At 40.4% G+C, this 20,964-nt stretch overlaps 1 protein-coding gene across 1 annotated transcript in view; it reads right to left on the bottom strand.

Annotated features, from left to right (window-relative positions):
* The window catches only part of LRFN5 (leucine rich repeat and fibronectin type III domain containing 5), a 329,134-nt gene that overhangs the window by 9,321 nt on the left and 298,849 nt on the right, over window positions 1–20,964 (bottom strand). Inside the window, exon 3 of the mRNA XM_073610073.1 lies at window positions 5,011–6,418. Within this exon, the coding sequence (XP_073466174.1) occupies window positions 5,011–6,398 (1,388 nt within the window). The 5' untranslated portion in view covers window positions 6,399–6,418. The remainder of the gene's footprint in view (window positions 1–5,010; window positions 6,419–20,964) is intronic.

The raw sequence follows: 20,964 nt of genomic DNA, 5'->3' as shown, positions 1-20,964 counted from the left end.
TGTTATACTTGATACATAGGATACACATCTTTATTAGTTTAGTTAATTTTCTTGTCTGCATGGAGTTCTGAAGTTTCCTTTTAACATTATCACTCACTTTTTTGTTTTGTTTTCTAAGGCTGCTGTGAGCTGAGCATTTTTTGGCTTTGGCAATTAAAATCAAGTTGAGGTTATTCCAAGATGGATTTTTTTATGTATGTGTAGCAATGTACAGTGTATATATAGTCATTTTTGTCAATGGTGACCCGTGGAACAAACCACTTGAAGACCAGGCCCTTTCTGGCACTTTTTGTTTGCAAGTTTAAATCAGTATTTTTTGCTAGAAAATGATGTATAACCTCCAAATAAAATGGCAATCATGCAATTTTTTTATGTCACGGGGTATTTGAGCAGTGGTTTTTCAAACACAATTTTTTTTGAAAAAAAAAAATTTAATTAATAAAAAAAAAAAAAAAAAATATATATATATATATATATATATATATATATATATATATATATATATATAAATAAAACAAACCTTAACCCCTTCCATTCCGCGCAAATTCCAGCACTCCTCTCTTACATGTAAAAAGCAACATTTTTTTGCTAGAAATTTACTAAGAACTCCCAAACACTATATATATATATATATATATATATATATATATATATATATATATATATATATATATATATATACCATTTGTTTTGTATAATATGAAAATTGCGCACCCTTGTGGAATAACGACAAACTACGATACTTAAAAATCTCCATAGGTGACATTTTTATTGCCTTTACAGTATATCTGTTTAGAGTTACAGAGGAGGTCAAGTGCTAGAATTATTGCTCTCACTCCATGGTGATACCTCACATGTGTTGTGGAAACACCGTTTACATATGCGTGCGTGACTTACGTATGCATTCGCTTCTGTGTGCAAGCACGGAGGGATAAGGAGCTTTTATTTTTATTTTTTCTTATTTATGTTTTTTTTAATTTTTTTTTTTATTTACACTGTCCCTTATTTTTTTTTTTTTTTTTTTATCACTTTTATTCCTATTACAAGGAATGCAAACATCCCTTGTAATATAAATAAAGATGACAGGTCCTCTTTATGGAGAGATCTGGGGTCAAAAAGAGCCCGCATCTCTTCTTTACCTTTAAAAGCAAAAGATCAAAAAACAGCATTTACTTCCACCCTGGACCAGAAGTGACGTCATGACCTTGGCCCCAGTCCCCCAAGGCCATAGAGTCTCCAAAATGGAAGCACATGCATTTTAATGGAACCGGGGCGCACTGAACACCCAACACACAGCACTATGGCAGCAAGGATGTCAGTGCATTGCCTAAACCATATAATCAAAATACAAACAAGTGACCACTGCCCCCAAGTTATAACTGGTCTTTGCAGCAAGGAGCACTGGATGGGGGGCATATGTCAAAAAAATACAAGGAGAGGTGGGCTCCTTCCAGGCTCACCTGTCCCCGGGCTAGTGGTGTGTTCCTTTAAATGGAGATGGAATTAGCAGAGTTCAAAGATGCAAGGCCTTGCAGCTAGCTTCACCAGCATGTTGGAGCTCAAACCCCTACTTATCTGTTAAAATGCATGCGCTTCCATTGTGTAGAATCTCAGAAGGTAGAGAAAGGACTACAGGAAACAGGGTGCCTTGCCGGGGCCTGCAGCTTACGCATGTATTCGCAAACGTGTGCAGACCAAACCCCTGTTCTTAAAGTATACTGTTAGACAGGTCAATTTGGTTGGTCGCTGGCTAGTTGGTAAGTTTGAGCTTGGAAATCTCTTTTTTTAATTGTTTGACATACCTCGCCCTTCCAGGGCTCCTGGCTGCAAAGACCATTTATAAGTGGGGGGCAGTAGCCACTTGTTTGTATCTTGATTATATTGGTCAGGCAACGCACTGACATCTTTTGCTGCCAAAGTACTAGCTGCCGGGTGTTCAATGTGCCCCTGTACCTTTAAGGAGGTGTGGGCTCCTTCCAGGCTCACCTGCCCCCCCCCCCCACTTATCCATTAAAATGCATGTGCTTCCATTGTGTAGACTCTCAGAAGGTAGAGATAGGACTACAGGTATTTGCCAGTGTGTGCAGACCAAACCATTGTTCTTAACGCATACTGTTAGACAGGTCAATTTGGTTGGTCGCATGCTGGTTGGTAAGTGTGAGCTTGAATTCTCTTTGTATTTGTTTGATAGAAGTCCAGTCAAACTAAGCATAAACCTACTCCCACTCCCATTCTAAGCCCTACACCAGGTTTTCTCAACCAGGTTTCCATGGAACCTTTGGGTTCCTCTAGAGGTTGCTAGGGGTTCCTTGAGCAATGAGCAATTTCTGCCTCTCAGATAATTTCCCACTGACACCATTGATCTTGTTAGCTACCTGTAAGGGGGCAATTCTTCCCAATGACCACAAGTGTAAGGATCATTCTTTCCACTGACCATCACAATAATGTATCATGAGTTGTAGATATAGGCATTTTTAGCAGGGTTTCCCTGAGACCAGAAAGTTATTTCAAGGGTTCCTCTGTGAGGAAAAGGTTGAGAAAGGCTGCCTTCTGATAACTGCCCTGTACAGGAAAGATGTGTGTACTTACCTAATATAAGGGTGCTAAGGTCCGGTCACATGATCTCCCAGCCGTCAGCTTCAGAGGAGAGGAGAGAGCAGCGACAATGGCTGGAGAGCCTGGGTGGTGACTTCATCCATAGACTTACTATGGGGCATCTGTTGTCCCCTGTCCCTCTTCTCCCTTGAAGCTGCTACTAGGAGCCAATCACGTGACCGGACTGGAGTGCCCTTCGATTGCGCAGGTATACACATTTTTCCTGTACAGCGGAGTTAGTATAGGACTTAGAATGTGGGTAGGAATAGGTCTAAGCTTAGTTAGGTGTTAACCGGACTTCCACTTTAAGTCAGTGAGTGTGGCCAGAAAGACTAAGCAAAGTGATAAAAAGAAGAAAGGAAGATGATTATAAAATATACTGTAATTCAGGAAATGTAAAGCGATGATACAACGTTATTACATTATACGATATGACATTTTGTTATGAGTTATGTTCTTCATTTCAAGCTCTGAAATCCAAGCAGATGGTGTTATTTTATGTTTCTGTGTGAGTTGGTTTCCCAGCATCCTTTGGGCTGTAACCTTTTGTAAAGCCCGACAATGTTTGCACATATTTCCTCAGACATGGTCATATTTTTTTTTTTTCTGAGAGGACAAAGGCCAACTGCTATTAATTTTAGTGCTTAGGGACGTACTGAAGGTTAATAATCCTCACTTTAGAATGCAAAATAATAGATGAATAGAGATAAAATGGTAAAGGCTTGCAAAACATAACACAAGGCTTGTCAATTTTCTAACAGAAGTCCTATCAGGAATTAAATTATTATTATTTTGTTATTAACAATAATAATAATAATAATAATAATATTTTTTATCATTAATATTAGTAGTAGCAGTAGCCGTAGTAGTAGTAAGACCTCTGTAGTATACTGTCCCTTAAACTTTTAAAAAATCACATAAATTGCAACACTTTAAATACCATAAAATGTATGTGGATAAAACCAAATAATATGTGAAATTACTGAATTTCACATATTATTTGATTTAATTCTCGAATATTTTATGGTATTTAAAGTGTTGCAATTTATATGATGTTTTAATAACAATAATAATAATAATAATAATAATAATAATAATAATAATAATACAATACTACTACTACTACTACTACTACTACTACTACTACTACTAATAATAATAATAATAATAATAATGATAATTATCATAATCATCATATTGCTATTCTTCTTATTATTAACGATAATAATAATAATACTCAAAATTATTATTATTATTATTATTATTTTTACCCGGGGATGCAGGATGCACCCGGGTATATCTATCATTCATTATTGATGTCTGTAGCAGTTGGGCCATCATTGTTTGTTGGTGTCATTACAGACGTTGTTCATTCATTAAAGAGGACCTGTACTGTACTGTGGAAGGTGTGCCCACAAAAGACAAGCATGGGGAAAAGGACTAATCACTAGCAATGCCCATAGGCTTCCTGCAAGATGATCTTTTCCTCATCACCGACCTACCATACCTTGTTATGCACCGCATGTCAGTGTGGAGGTTACCATCTTGGTAGATGCAAGGCTTTGCTTCCTCATGCAAGAGGAACCTTTGTTGACTGGTAAGGTAATGCTCAAGAAACATCGGGAGAATTGGAGAAAGCACAGGTCTGCAGATATGTACGCAACTATGAGGCTACAAAACAGGAGTGCCCAGGCACAGAGAGTGCACTGCTATTTTTAAGGATAAATTCAGGACAAAATGGAAATATTTAAATTTTATTCTAGATGTTCCTTATCAAATAGCAGATCTTAATTTTTTGAGTCCATGTCTCTTTAACGTCGGTCAAGTTTTCGCTTATTTTAAAGTATAACTAAAGGCAAAACTTTTTTTTTTTGAGTTTTGGATAGAGTGGAGAAGGATTAGATGGCCTGTCAGTTTTTATTGCTGTCTGTGCACCTGTTAAGAAGATTCACCCTTTCTATTTGTCCTGATTACTATTATAATTGAACGTGAAAGTAAATGAAAATCCCAAATTTAAAAAAAGTAATAGAGGGGAAATCTTCCAATGGAGACAACTAGTTTTGGTGACCCAATGGATCCCACAAAATTCCCTTAATTTGCATTTGAAAAAAAAAAAAAAAGTTTTTCCCATAGTTCTACTTCAAGTTAGTATAAACAAGAAGGGTACCAATTGCCAAAGATTTACCACATGTGATAAGTGTCCTGCCCTCATTCGTGTAAAATGATTGCCCTCTGCTGCAAACTAGAATTATTTCACAGTTTCTTAATAATCAGGTTCCATATATTTAAAAAAAAAAGCCTGATACATTTTTTTCACAACTAAAAAAAAAAAATCAAATATTTGTTTTATTTTTTTAATTATGCAAAATTATAAAAAAATAAATAAAAAAATAAACGAGATAAAAAAACCCTTACCTGTAAACAAGGGAGTCATCGTAGGTGCCATTGTACTGTATTTGAAACATCCGTATTCCCGGTATATTCCTTTGAAGATTGAATTTAATGAGTACAGTGGAGGATGTTGCCTCGGCCACCACCACCTTTTTGTCTTGGCTTATTTTTGTATCCCCATTGCTACTGCTGGCATTAGACCCCGACTTGGTGGAGGTGGAAATATCAGATGATCCAGGGTCTGGCTCGTGGATATGATTTGTACTGTTCACTAGATGCGGGAGTTTAATTATATGGAGTTTGATAGTCTTCGTTGTCTCTCCGGCTGGGTTAGAAGCAATACACGAGAAAGGCCCACCATCCTTGACTGTGGTTATCAGGATGTCCAGTGTTCCGTTATCGTAGACAAAAATCCGCGTCCCGTTGGATATTAGCTTTCCTTCTGGTGATATCCAGTGGACTGCTGGCTCAGGATCTCCAAGGGCTTTGCATTTTAAAACAGCTTTTTGTCCTTCTAAAACTTCAACGTCTGGCGTGTATCTGGTAATAAGTGGTGGCTCGCACAAAAAATCTTCTTCGGTGATGGACCAGAAATACCGTCCCGACAGAAGAGGCGGAGAAGCACATGTCTCCAAGTCGTCCTCTCGCATAAGGCGCCTCAGCCATAATAATTCACAATTGCAATGTAATGGATTCCCACCAAAACTCAAAGCAAATGCGGAAGGACTTATTATACCTGAGGTTGCTAGCACCTGAGCTCTCTGGAAGAGAGGGTCTGGTGGTAATTTTTGAAGTTTATTAGATGTTACATCTAATCTGTTTAGCTTGTGTAAGTGTGAGAATGTCCCCTTAGGGATGTGCTCAATCATGTTGTGATCTAGACTAAGTGTGTGCAAACTAACCATTTTTTCCACTGCTTCCCATGGAATAGTTTCAAGGTTGTTGTAGGACAGGTCAAGCTCCTCCAAAGCCAAAACATCATCAAAGGCTGTTGGTGAAATCAGTATCAATTGGTTGTTGTTGAGTATCAAATGATGGAGATTGGAAAGCCCACTAAAGATGTCATTGGTGACTTTAGTCAATCGATTGCTGTTCAAATGTAACGCCCTTAAATTGCGCAAGTCGGCAAACGATTGGGGGGTGATGTAACTGATTGTATTCCGTGACAACGTCAGGTCCACTAGACTTGTCATGTTAGCAAAATCCTTCCGTTTTATATTTGTTACAAAATTATCAGCTAGGCGTAGCTCTACAGTCTTTCTGTTGATGTTCGGAGGGATGAAGAGTAAACCTTTCTTGTCGCACAAGGTTGCAAGGTTTGGAGATAAATTTTGACAGGTACAGCGCTTGGGACAGATCTCAGCTCTCACCGCCATGCCAATGAACAACAGATAACCAAACAGTTTTTCCATTGTAGATCAGGTTAAAAAGCCTAAAAAAAAAAAAAGAAAAAAGTGTCAATGGAACTTCAAATCCGTAGTCTAAACTTTATTTGAATGTTTACAAACTGTTTACTGAGGTATGGAAATAAGTTCATCACAAAATTACATATAGACAAGTGCACTGACAAAAAATTTGTACGTTTTCATTTTTGTTTCATTCATTTTTTTGCTTTTTTCGGAAATTTGAAAATTCGGAAATTCGGAAATTTGAAAATTCGGAAATTTGAAAATTCGGATTTTCAAATTTCCGAATTTTCAAATTTCCGAATTTTCAAATTTCCGAATTTTCAAATTTCTGAATTTTCAAATTTCTGAATTTCCGAACTTTTACATTTCCGCATTCCGAATTTCCGAATTTCAAATTTCTGAAATTCCGAACTTCCGAATTTCAAATTTCTGAAATTCCGAATTTGCGAAATTTCGAATTTTTGGAAATTCGGTAATTAACGAATTTGGCAAAATTTGGTAAAAAAAGAATTCGGAACTAAACAAATTGCACATGTCTAGTTTGTAAGGTTGAATAAAGACAATAGTCCATCCAGTGCAACCTGTGTTGGTGGGTGTGCGTCTAGAAAATCATTTCCCATATCCTCTTATATTGTTTTTACTAAGATGGACGTCAAAGAGTCTTTTAAAACTATCCATACTTCCTGCCGAAACCACCGATTGTGGAAGAGAGTTCCACATCCTTACCGCCCTGACAGTGAAAACCCCCTACGCAGCTTAAGGTTAAACTGCTTCTCTTCCAGTCTCTTCGTGTGGCCCTGTGTCCTCGTACACTCCCTGAGACTGAAAAGTTTCATACTTACGCTGGGATCACCATTGAGATATTTGTATATAGCTATCATATCACCTCTCCAAGCATCTCTTCTCCAGTGAGAATACATTTAGTGCTTGTAGCCATTCCTCATAATTGAGGTCCTCAAGTCCCCATATTAATTTAGTTGCCCTGACAATGTAGATAAGAGAAAGTACATTGACAACATGAATACAAATACGCAGGGCTTTTTTTCAGTGGGAACGCAGGGGGGGGGCAGTTCCTGTACCTCTAGCACTGAATATATGTAAGTCTAATGTTCTTTGCCCCCTAAGATTTCTTGCTATATATATATAGCGATAAACAGTTTCAATTGGTGGAGCATTAAAGTGGTTCTAAAGGCTGAAAGTTTTTTTACCTTCCTTCATTCTATGCAGGAAAGTCAAAATCCTTTCCAGCCCCCCCCCCCCCCAATACCTACCACATCCCCATCTCGATCCAGTGACGTGCACAAGAACCTTGTCTCTCCGGGGACTCTCCCTCCTCATTGGCTGAGACAATGGCTCCTGTGTGAATGGACAAGCCTGCTTATGTGCCCCCTTAGCAAGCTACTTGCTGTGGGGACACTCAGCAGGAGGGAGGGGCCAAGAGCACCGGTGGGGGACCTGAGAAGAGAAGGATGTATATAGCCCCTAACTCTCTGTCCAAGTCTTACTTAAGACCAGTGGCGGAAGTCTATAAAGGGCTCAGGGGCGCCACCCCCCCTCTAATTTCTATGCGGGGCACTGGATTTACAGGTTTCTAGGGCTCTAATTGGCTTCAAAAAAGGTTATGCTCGGGGGGCAGAGCACTGAGCCCCCGAACCCCCAAACCTGTGACATTAGCAAATTAATATTTGCTATTGTCTTCCAACTTCTCCTCCTGGGCCAATCAGGACAGGAGGCGGATCTTAGGACCAGATTAGCCGACAAAAGAAGTTGGGGGAAGCCGCGACCATGGATGGGGTGAGTACGGACCTGGCGGGGGGTTTTTTGCTGCCCCTCCCTGCCAAAAAAAACTGAGCACCAACCTCCACTGTTGGAGACCAGCAGGATGAGTGTGTAGGTCATGGGTGCTCAACTTGTGGCCCTCCAGCTGTTGCAGAACTACAAGTCCCATCACACCTCTGCCTTTGAGAGTAATGCTTGTAACTGTCAGTGGCTGGCAATGCCTCGTGAGACTTGAAGTTCCACAACAGCTGGGGGGACACAGGTTGAGAACTCATGGTGTAGGTGTTCACACCCATTATAATCAAGGACCTGTCTGTAGTTCAGGGCTCTGCCTGGGAGACAAGAGGTTTATCCAGCCCAGGTCAGGGTGTGGGCTAATGCAGTTAGGAGCTGCCGGAGAGCTGAAAGTAAGGTGCAGAGGTTGCTTTGAGTTGGTCTATGGGACCAGACCAAGGGCCCAGGCTTGAAACCTGAGCAGCAGCGCTGCAAGAGAGAGCCACGTATTTTTGTGATTGAAGTGATTGCGGAAACGTCTGAAGGGCAAACTTTTTTTTTATTTTTACTGTTACTTATTTTTCAAATTAAGGTAGGCCAACAAGCCCTAAAACAGGACTACCTGGCCGGAGTACACTCAGGAAGCACTACAACTTGAGAGAAAAAAAAAATAGAATACCGCGTGTATTATAATGAGAATGAGCCCGCAAGGTGAAGGCTATTTCATATGCACCAAGTCAGAAGTGAAGGTAAGAAATTACTATAAGTATGGTCATTATCCTCTATTAAATTTTAAAGTCTGAAAGGAAAACTATTGCCCTTCAAGCCTGCAATGAAACTAATTTCTGTAAGAGGTGATATCACAACGAACCCAGTCACGGGAGACAACGCATGCTGAGTAATTGTTGAGACTTTAGGAAATGTAAAGACTAAAAGACTGAATGGACCACAAGGAATCTTTTCAAAACAATTAAATCCTTATTTACAATGGGTTGTAATTGCGATGTGTCCACCACTGAAGTTGCCATTACAATAATATCCTTTCCCCATTGAATTTTGATGACTTCTGAATGGAAAGCAATCGAAAACAAAACGCATATTTCATCAATTTGATTTAAAAATTTTGGTACTGAGAAAGACAAAAGGCAATATGGAAATTGAGGGAACAATGAGTTCTAAAAGCCTCAGATCTTTTATCGTTTAAGCAGCTTAATGTGTAGTTGTATCCAAATGCAAAAATTGGGAAAATTAGCTCCATTTTTTCAAACTCTATTGGCTGTAAGGCCATTGCATATACTGTATTACCTGAATATATTGAATATAAAAAAAAAAAATAAGAAGAGCCTTTTTCTTCTTTTTTTTTCTTTTAGCAGCTTAGTAAATGCCCTTTACTTATTCTTACAGTATGTGGTAGAGATGTGGTCATTTTTTATGTCAAATTTCGATTTTGTTTTAGTAAATACTCTTTTGACTAAAATGCTATTTCAGTTTTAGTTGTATTCTAGTGGTCTGAATTGTTTTAACTTCAGTTATATTTTAGTTGAATAAAATCAATTTCATTTAGTTGAGGAAACAGTGAAATCATGAAGCACTAAAGTACTCAAAATTATTTATAGGCAATGCTTTAAAAGCCTTTACAGGTCATCAGGTTAGAGTTGGATACAGCGCCTTGAAAAAGTATTCATACCCGTTGAAATTTTCCACATTTTGTCATGTTACAACCAAAAACGTAAATGTATTTTATTGGGATTTTATGTGACAGACCAACACAAAGTGGCACATAATTGTGAAGTGGAAGGAAAATAAAAGGTTTTATTTTTTTTTTTATAAATAAATATGTGAAAAGTGTGGCGTGCATTTGTATTCAGCCCCCTTTACTCTGATACCCCTAACTAAAATCGAGTGCAACCAACTGCCTTCAGAAGTCACCTAATTAGTAAATAGAGTCCACCTGTGTGTAATTTAATGTCAGTATAAATACAGATGTTCTGTGAAGCCCTCAGAGGTTTGTTATAGAACCTTAGTGAACAAACAGCATCAGGAAGGCCAAGGAACACACCAGACAGGTCCGGGATAAAGTTGTGGAGAAGTTTAAAACAGAGTTAGGTTATAAAAAATATTCCAAGCTTTGAGCATCTCACAGAGCTCTGTTTAATCCATCATCCGAAAATGGGAAGAGTATGTCACAACTGCAAACCTACCAAGATATGGCCGTCCACCTAAACTGACCGGCCGGGCAAGGAGAGCATTCATCAGAGAAGAGCCAAGAGATCCATGGTAAATCTGGAAGAGCTGCAGAGATCTACAGCTCAGGTGGGAGAATCTGTCCACAGGACAACTATTAGTCGTGCTCTCCACAAATCTGCCCTTTATGTGTGGCTAGAAGAAAGACATTGTTGAAAGAAAGTCATAAGAAGTCCTGTTTGCAGTTTGTGAGAAGCCATGTGGAGGACACAACAAACATGTGGAAGGTGCTCTGGTCAGATGAGACCAAAATTGAACTTTTTGGCCTAAAAGCAAAATGCTATGTGTGGTGGAAAACTAAGACTGCACATCACCCTGAACACACCATCCCCACCGTTTAACATGGTGGTGGAAGCATCATGTGGTGGGGATGCTTTTCTTCAGCAGGGACAGGGAAGCTGGTCAGAGTTGATGGGAAGATGGATGGAGACAAATACAGGACAATCTTAGAAGAAAACCTGTTAGAGTCTGCAAAAGACTTGAGACTGGGGCGGAGGTTCACCTTCCAGCAGAACAACGACCCTAAACATACAGCCAGAGCTACAATGGAATGGTTTAGATCAAAGCATATTCATGTGTTAGAATGGCCCAGTCAAAGTCCAGACCTGGTGGATGGTGAACCTCCGCCCCAGTCTCAAGTCTTTTGCAGACTTTAACAGGTTTTCATCTAAGATTGTCCTGTATTTGGCTCTATTCATCTTCATCTCAACTCTGACCAGCTTCCCTGTCCCTGCTGAAGAAATGCATTCCCACAACATGATGCTGCCACCACCATGTTTCACGGTGGGGATGGTGTGTTCAGAGTGATGTGCAGTCTTAGTTTTCCACCACACATAGCGTTTTGCTTTTAGGCCAAAAAGTTCAATTTTGGTCTCATCTGACCAGAGCACCTTCTTCCACATGTTTGCTGTGTCCTCCACATGGCTTCCTTCAAATTTCAAACAGAACTTCTTATGTCCTTCTTTCAACAATGTCTTTCTTCCTGCCACTCTTCCATAAAGGGCAGATTTGTGGAGAGCACAACTAATAGTTGTCCTGTGGACAGATTTTTCCGCCTGAGCTGTGGATCTCTGCAGCTTCTCCAGAGTTACCATGGACCTCTTGGCTGCTTCTCTGATGAACGCTCTCCTTGCCCGGCCGGTCAGTTTAGGTGGACGGCCATGTCTTGGTAGGTTTGCAGTTGTGCCATACTCTTTCCATTTTCCAATGATGGACTGAACAGAGCTCCGTGAGATGTTCAAAGCTTGGGATATTTTTTATAACTTAACCCTGCTTTATACTTCTCCACAACTTTATCCCTGACCTGTCTGGTGTGTTCCTTGGCCTTTGTGATGCTGTTTGTTCACTAAGGTTCTCTAACAAATGTTTGAGGGCTTCACAGAACAGCTGTATTTATACTGAGATTAAATTACACACAGGTGGACTCTATTTACTAATTAGGTGACTTCTGAAGGCAATTCGTTGCACTGGATTTTAGTTAGGGGTATCAGAGTAAAGGGGGTTGAATACAAATGCACTCCACACTTTTCACATATCTTTTTTGTAAAAAATTTTGAAAGCCATTTATCATTTCCTTCCAGTTCACATTTATGTGCCACTTTGTGTTGGTCTATCACATAAAATCCCAATAAAATACATTCATGTTTTTGGTTGTAACGTGACAAAATGTGGAAAATTTCAAGGGGTGTGAATACTTTTTCAAGGCACTGTATCTTTATTCATCTATCTAAATAGAAATTCCATCTAAATACCCAGAAATAATTCCAGCACTCCCTTTTACTTCTGTCATTCAAGCTACACTGCAACATTGTAATGCAATCTAGCCCTGCTCCAGAGTCAAATGGAATCCTTGGAGAGCCATTTGTCATTCGGCCAATATACTGTAGCCTCAGCAGAAAAGCAATGCTCTCTATATAAATAACCATTTCTAGTTCTGCAGTCATTTATCAAAATCAAAGTCACAATACTCTCTAAACAGCCTCCACATTTAAAATACTCCCCTCTTAAAGTGGGCTTGTCATTGCCAAATCAAATTACCCCGGGTGTCTTTAGAGATTCGGAGGCAGACGTGACCCGTTAACCGGGCAGAAGGAGCAGAAAGGACGTTCTGAAAGTGGTTTCTCTATTACCTTTCTGCATGAGATGTGATATATGCAGAATCTGACTGAAAGAGATGGGACAGAAAGAGGCCACAATGTTCAAAAATAGTCTGAAGACCATTTTAGAAGAGAATTCTACCATCTTGTTTTATAGCAACAGAAAAAAAAGCCATTTAATTGTAATTAAAGTAGATATGTAGCTCTACCCCCCCCCCCCCCCAATAAGGGATGCTGTTTAACCAGTTCCTCCCCAAGGTTCACCATCACTGGTCTAGAGGATGTCTTTTTTAAGTTTATTGCTTAACCGCTTCAATACTGGGCACTTTCTACCCCCTTCCTGCCCAGGCCAATTTTCAGCTTTCAGCGTTGTCAGACTTTGAATGACAATTGCGCGGTCATGCAATGCTGTACCGAAATTACATTTTTATCATTTTTTTCACATAAATACAGCTTTCTTTTGGTGGTATTTAATCATCGCTGTTTTTTGTTTTGTTTTTTGCTAAAAAACGAAAAAAGACCAAAAAATTTTGAAAAAAAAAAAAAAAATATTCCCTAGTTTCTTTCAGAAAATGTTGTAAATAAGTAATTTTTCTCCTTCACTGATGTGCTCTGATAAGGCGGCACTTATGGGCACTGGTGAGACAGCACTGAAGGGCACTGATGGATATTGATAGGCACTGATAGGTGGTGATGTGCAGTGTTAGTTTTCCGCCAAACATAGCATTTTGCTTGTAGGCCAAAAAGTTACATTTTGGTCTTATCTGACCAGAGCACCTTCTTCCACATGTTTGCTGTGTCCTCCACATGGCTTCTTGCAAAGTGAAAACGTCAAACAGGACTTCTTATGGCTTTCAGTCAACAATGTCTTTCTTCTTGACACCCTTCCATAAAGGGCAGATTTGTGGAGAGCATGACTAATAGTTGTCCTGTGGACAGATTCTCCCACCTGAGCTGTGGATCTCTGCAGCTCCTCCAGAGTTACCATGGACCTCTTGGCTCTTCTCTGATGAATGCTCTCCTTGCCCGGCCGGTCAGTTTAGGTGGACGGTCATGTCTTGGTAGGTTTGCAGTTGTGCCATACTCTTTCCATTTTCGGATGATGGATTGAACAGAGCTCCGTGAGATGTTCAAAGCTTGGGAGATTTTTTTTATAACCTAACCCTGCTTTATACTTCTCCACAACTTTATCCCTGACCTGTCTGGTGTGTTCCTTGGCCTTCATGATGTTGTTTGCTTACTATGGTTCTCTAACAAGCCTCTGAGGGCTTCACAGAACAGCTGTAGTTATACTGAGATTAAATTACACACAGATGGACTCTATTTACTAATTAGGTGACTTCTGAAGGCAATTGGTTCAACTAGATTTTAGTTAGGGGTATCAGAGTAAAGGGGGCTGAATACAAATGCACGCCACACTTTTCACATATTTATTTGCAAAAAATTGTGGAAAACAATTTATAATTTTCCTTCCACTTCACAATTATGTGCCACTTTGTGTTGGTCTATCACATAAAATCCCAATAAAATACATTTAGGTTTTTGGTTGTAACATGACAAAATGTGGAAAATTTCCAAGGGTATGAATACTTTTTCAAGGCACTGTATCTGATGATCGGTGAGGTCAGGGCAGGAGGTGACACAAATATTAATAGAAAAACAATAGGCATCCAATGCGTTTTGTGGCCCATTCATCAGGGCTACATGAAGAGGGGGAATCGTTGACACCCCCAAAACATGCTTGATGTCTTTTGCTCTTCTTTTGATATTCTTGACATTAATAAAGAACTTTGGACTTACGAGATGACCGTCTGGTGCTTTTTTTTTTGCTCACACTTGGATTTTTTGAGATAGGTGTCCCCCACTGCTTGTAGACTTTGCTTTCTGGCAGAACCTATGCAATTGGGCTCAATCAATGACTCCTGAGTCCTGACCATGCTTTTGGTGCCTCACCCTCATCACTCCTTTGATTTGTATGAGGGAAATCACTTGCCAGCCCACTTCCTAACCCATTGCCAGCAGGACAGAAAATGACTTGAATATCAATTGAAGAAAAAGAGGCAGCCAAAGCATTTCAGGGGCCAAAAAATCCCCTATATCAGGGCTACAAGAAGAAGGGGAGGTCTTTGAGCCTCGGATTTTGTTGGATACAATCTGTTCTTCTATTGATATTCTTGCCATTAATAAAAAACTTTGGACTCATGGTATGACTGTTTGGTGTTTTTTTTTTTTTTTTTTTACTCACACTTGTATTTCTCGAGTTGAGCGTTCCCCACTGCTTGGAAATTCCTTGCCTTCTGAAGAGCTGCCACACCTATGGCATTAGGCTCAACCAATGACCCCTGGTTTTTGGTTAATCTGGTTATCCAGCGCCTCACATTCACCTCTCCTTAGTTTTTTATTTCTGTCTTTGTCTTTTCTTTTAGGGGCAAAAGATTCCCCTATATCAGGGCTACAAGAAGAAGGGGTATCTTTACCCGCCCCAAAACCTGTTGAATGCCTTTTGCTTTTCTATTGCTATCCTAGTCAATAATAAAGAACTTTGGACTCATGAGACAATTGTTTGGTGCTTTTTCTGTTCACACTTCTGCCACGTACACACGGTCGGACATTGATCGGACATTCCGACAACAAAATCCATGGATTTTTTCCGATGGATGTTGGCTCAAACTTGTCTTGCATACACACAGTCACACAAAGTTGGTTGGAAATTCCGAACGTCAAGAACGCGGTGACGTAAAACACGTACGACAAGCCGAGAAAAATGAAGTTCAATAGCCAGTGCGGCTCTTCTGGTTGATTTCGAGCATGCGCGGAACTGTGTGCGCTGGAATTGTGTAAACACGATCGGAATTTACGACAACGGATTTTGTTGTTGGAAAATTTGAGATCCAGATCTCAAATTTTGTTTGTCGGAAACTCCAACAGAAAATGTATGATGAAGCCCACACACAGTCGGAATTTCTGACAACAAGCTCCCATCGAACATTTGTTGTCGGAAAATCCGACCGTGTGTATGCGGCATTAGACTTCAGGAGTTGGGTGTCCCCAACTGTATGGAGGTTCCTCGCTTTTTGGCTAAACCTATGCCATTAGACTCAACCAATTGTTGGGTTAAAGATCTGCATCTCACTGTAAGCTTTAGTTGGATTTTTATTTCTGAGTTCCCGTTGCAGATGTTCCCTCATTTCCTATCTGGTTAACCCATTGTCAACAGAACTGGACCTGACTTTCATCAGGGCTACAAGAAGAAGGGGATTCTTTGCCCCCCCCCCAAAATGTGATGAATGCCTTTTGTTCTTCTTTTGATATTTTTGTCATTATTAAAGTGGGAGTAAACTCCCATGCATAATTTGTACCTATAGGTAAGCCTATAATAAGGCTTACCTATAGGTACTGTAAATATCTCCTAAAAGTGCACCGTTTATGAGATAGTTACTGTACATGCAGCTGGTTACGTCACCGGCACATGCGCTCTGAAGTAACGGCCACCCTGTGCCGTAAACACAGGCTCTCGTGCAGGAGTGACGTCATTGCGGCTTTGGCCACTCACACAGCCGAAGTACGCAAACCTGGAAAGGAAGACTGGGTGAAGATGGAAGCCTTGTCAGCGGTGACAGCTCGCTGCTGAAAGGCTTCATTCTAAGGTAAGTTTCACATGCTAGTATACTAGCAAATTATGGCTTTGCCATGCAGGTTCCAAAAAAAAAACACACAGCGGTTTACTACCACTTTAAAGAACTTTGGACTGACGAGATGTCTGTTAGGTACTTTTTCTGTTCACACTTGGAGTTCTGGAGTTGGGTGTCTCCCGCTGCTTGGGGGTTCCTCACTTTATGGCTGGACCTATGCCATTAGCCTCAACCAATGACTCCTGATTATGGTCAGTGGGAAGAATTCTCCTTAGATGTGCAGTCATTGGGAAGAATTACTCCCTTACAGATAGCTAAAAAGATCAATGGTGTCAGTGGAACCTTTTCAGAGAGGCAGAAATTGCTCACTGCTCGAGCCCCAAGCAACCTCTGGAGCAGTGGCGGACGGTGGTAATTTTTTTTTTGGGGGGGGCAGCAAACTATACCTTCCCCCCTGGCAGTCGGTCGGTCAGCGGGCAGGTCAGGTGCACTTACCAAATTCTATGCAGTGCTTCACCGACGGCTTCCCTTGCTTCTCGGCGGCGGCGATGGCTCACCCTTCCCCTGTTCTCAACCGGCATCGGTGGCTTTTGTTTCCTCCCTCCTCCTCAGCAGCCAATTGGGACTCTTCTCTTTTCAGCTTATCGGAAAAAGGGTTTCAGACCTGCTTCTGATTGGCCGGTGTCACGTCACATTCGGTTACCCATAACATTTTGCTACCCGCTGGAGTGCGCATGCGCGACGCCGCCATATGCTTTCCAACACTTTTGTAAGACCACTTTGCTACAGGGACCCTTGCGGGCTCACTTCTCTCGCCACACTTCGGGCACTCCCTCGATTCACTCGGCATAATTATAATGTAACTCTATGTCCGCTTGGATGGTGGGGCTTGCTTGGCATAATCATAATCTAACTCTATGTCCACTTGGATGGTGGGGCTTGCTTGGCATAATCATAATCTAACTCTATGTCCACTTGGATGGTGGGGTAAGCGCAGATCGCCACAGTGTTGGAACACATATGGCAGCGTCGCGCTTGCGCAGTCCAGCGTGTAGCCAAATGTGATGGGTCGCCATATGTGACGCTACACCGGATTGAGCATCAGTGTTATTCATTCGCTTTTGTAACACCTGGGTGGGCTCATGGTGCAATGCTCTGCGCTCCGAGCCCACCCTTTTTTGAAGCCTATTAGATCCTATGGCTCTAATCGTGCTTCAAAAAAACACTCCTCCCCGCTGTAATTCAGGCGCCCGGCCTCCTGAAAGGGGTCGGATGCCTGAATTGGGGGTGACTGCGGCGGCCGTGGATAGATGAACGCTATGCATGAATCTATCCATTATTCATAAAGGATGTGGCGTGGAGAGAGGGAGATGGCGCTCAGGTGCCCATAATGGATGGGCCGCCGCTGCTCTGGAGTAAACCCTGGGTTAATCCACCGTATGAAGTGAGGGAAGTCTTAACTTAACTGGAAGGTTAACATCTGACAGAAAATCTAACCCTACCCTACCCTATCCAAAGCTAGAAAAAAAAAAAATTTGGCTTGAAATACACTTTAAAAAGTGTCAAAAAAAGCTTATAAAATTATTAAATAAATAAATAAAATATTGGTAGATGAAAGCAAATCCCACGCGGCTTCTGTGAAGTGAAAAAAAGATCATTTAGAGATTTTACACCCCAACACAAGCAAAGAACAACGGCCATTGCAGAGCTAAGAACAAGGAGCGGTAAACAACCCGCAGAGCCTTAGAATTGGACAAAAAGCTTTTCATCTTATCTCAGAGCTTAAAATGACAATCTACTTTATTGACGTACACTCGGAGAAAGCTGGTTTCCAGTTTGCTGCAGTAATAAAGCTGATTTTCAGTCTGATCTGTTATGGCTACACAGCTTCCCCTAGTGAGATGCGTAGAGCACTTAATGCAGACTACCGAATATCACTTACATTATATATTAAAGCTCGGCATGCAGGAGAGGAACTAAAAAAACAAAATGAATAAAAAAAGTACAGTGCAGTACAGTCAAGTAGGCTAATAAAAATAATCCGAGGAAAGTTTAAGTCATAAAATAAATAAACTGTTGTATTAAAAAATCATCTCTACTCTCCACGGTCTGACTTTGCAGTATAAACATGAGGGGGGGGCGAATATATCTGCCACACATTGGTGGCTCACCGTTCTATATGAGCAATAACAAGTACTGTAGAGGAGATTTAAACCCAATTGCTAAAACCATCATGTAAGCGATAACATATCGATACTGTGTTAAATCATTTTCAAAATTAAATCTAAAGCCTCGTACACACGATCGGACTTTCTGACGGGAAATCTTGGATGTCAGGCTGTTGGCTGGAAAATCCGACCGTGTGTACGCTCCATCGGACAATTGTTGTCGGACTTTCCGCCAACAAATGTTGGATGGCAGGTTCTCAAATTTTCCGCGGACAAATGTTTGTTTCTCGGATTGTCCGATCGTGTGTACACAAGTCCGTCGGACAGAAGTCCAAAGTACAAACACGCATGCTCGGAATCGAGGACGAGCCGGAAGCGGACGGTCTTGTAAACCAGCGCTCGTAATGGAGAATTAACATTCGCGACGTGGCAAATTGTGAAATCTCCAAATGCAGCGCACAATTCTCTTCTTCTTTAATGGGATAATAATGAAGCTGCTTTGCTGGTGATAATTATGGAGTTATTGCAAACTAATTTTCAAAGGCTTTTTTTTCTAGTGATATCAAGAATAATATTATTATGTTTTTTTTTTTTTTTTATTTGGGTAAGTTACCACAACACCATTATCCTGTAGTTTTTAAGATCAAAGATACAACTATGTTGGTGTCTCTTGTCAATTTTACATTTCATTTTACAAAATGTAACTGCCGACTCCCAAACTGTCATTTGAAGTAAAACACACAGCCAAGTATTATTCTACACAATTTTTTTTATTGTGCATTAACCGCTTGCGGACCAGCCGCCGCAGCTACACTGCGGCAGGTTGGCTCCGCTGCGCGAAATCACGTTATTGTACGTGACCTCGCGAGGCCAGGATAGCAGGCGCGCATGCCGCGAGCTCCACGGGTCCTGTGGATTCGATGTCCAAGGGGATACCCTCAATCGTCTCACGGAGAGGAAGAACGGGGAAATGCTGATGTAAACAAGCATTTCCCTGTTCTGCCTAGTGACAGGACACTGATCACAGCTCCCTGTAATCAGGAGCGGTGATCAGTGTCGTGTTACACATAGCCACCCCCCCACAGTCAGAATCAATCCCTAGGACACACTTAACCCCTGCACCGCCCCCTCCTGGTTATCCCCTTCACTGCCAGTCACATTTACACAGTAATCAATGCATTTTTAATCACACTGATCGCAGTATAAATGTGAATGGTCCCAAAATAGCGCCAAAAGTGTCCGATGTGTCCGCCATAATGTCGCAGTCACGATAAAAATTGCTGATCGCCGCCATTACTAGTAAAAAAAAAAATTATTAATAAAAATGCCATAAAACTATCCCCTATTTTGTAGACGCTATAACTTTTTTGCGCAAACCAATCAATATACGCGTATTGCGATTTTTTTTACCAAAAATATGTAGAAGAATACGTATCGGCCTAATCTGAGGAAAAAAAAGTTTTTTATATATTTTTGGGGGATATTTATTATATCAAAAAGTAAAAAATATTGCTTTTTTTTTCCAAATTTTTTTTTGTTTATAGCGCAAAAAATAAAAACCGCCGAGGTGATCAAATACCACCAAAAGAAAGCTCTATTTGTGGGAAAAAAAGGACATCAATTTTGTTTGGGTACAACGTCGTACGACCGCGCAATTGTTAGTTAAAACAACGCAGTGCCGAATCGCAAAAAAACCCTCTGGTCAGGAAGGGGGTAAATTCTACCAGGGCTGAAGCAGTTAAAAAAAATAAAAAATTAGGCGTGTTATCTGCCAATAGAACTTAACCACAAAAGTGCATTCTATGCATCCAAAAATATAGAAAATATACCAAATCAAATCATTATTATTTAACCCAAAAAAATAATGTCAAAGCAATAACTCCAAGGCCAATAATAAATAACACATTATCTCCTCCGATTCCGCAACATGTCTGGTTGACGAACGGCCGCTCAGAAACGAACTTAACCACTTGACCACTGGGCACTTAAACCCCCTTCCTAACCAGACCAATTTTCAGCTTTTGGTGCTCTCACATCTTGAATGACAATTACTCAGTCATGCAACACTGTACCCATATGAAATTTTTGTCCTTTTTTTCACACAAATAGAGCTTTATTTTGGTGGTATTTAATCACCACTGGGTTCTTTATTTTTTGCGCTATAAAAGAAAAAAGACCGAAAATTCTGTAAAAAAATAAATTTTTCTTCATTTCTGTTATAAAATTTTGCAAATTAGTAATTTTTCTTCATATATTTTGGCCAAAATTTATACCGCTACATATCTTTGGTAAAAATAACCCAAATCGGTGGATATTATTTGGTCTTTGTGAAAGTTATAGCGTCCACAAGCTATGGTGCGAATATCTGAAAATTGATCACACCTGAAGTACTGACGGCCTATCTAATTTCTTGAGACCCTAACATGCCAGAAAAGTACAAATACCCCCCAAATGACCCCTTTTTGGAAAGAAGACATTCCAAGGTATTTAGAAAGATGCATGGTGAGTTTTTTGAAGTTGTCATTTTTTCCCACAATTCTTTGCAAATCAAGTTTTTTTTTTTTTACTTTTTTTTTTTTCACAAAATTGTCATATTAGCAGGTTATTTCTTACACTCCACATATGCATACCACAAATTGCACCCCAAAACACATTC

This window comes from Aquarana catesbeiana, linkage group LG13, assembly GCF_042186555.1.
Source record: "Aquarana catesbeiana isolate 2022-GZ linkage group LG13, ASM4218655v1, whole genome shotgun sequence".
NCBI lineage: Eukaryota > Metazoa > Chordata > Amphibia > Anura > Ranidae > Aquarana > Aquarana catesbeiana.
Note: the sequence above shows the minus strand (reverse complement) of the source record. Positions and strands in the feature narration are given on the sequence as shown.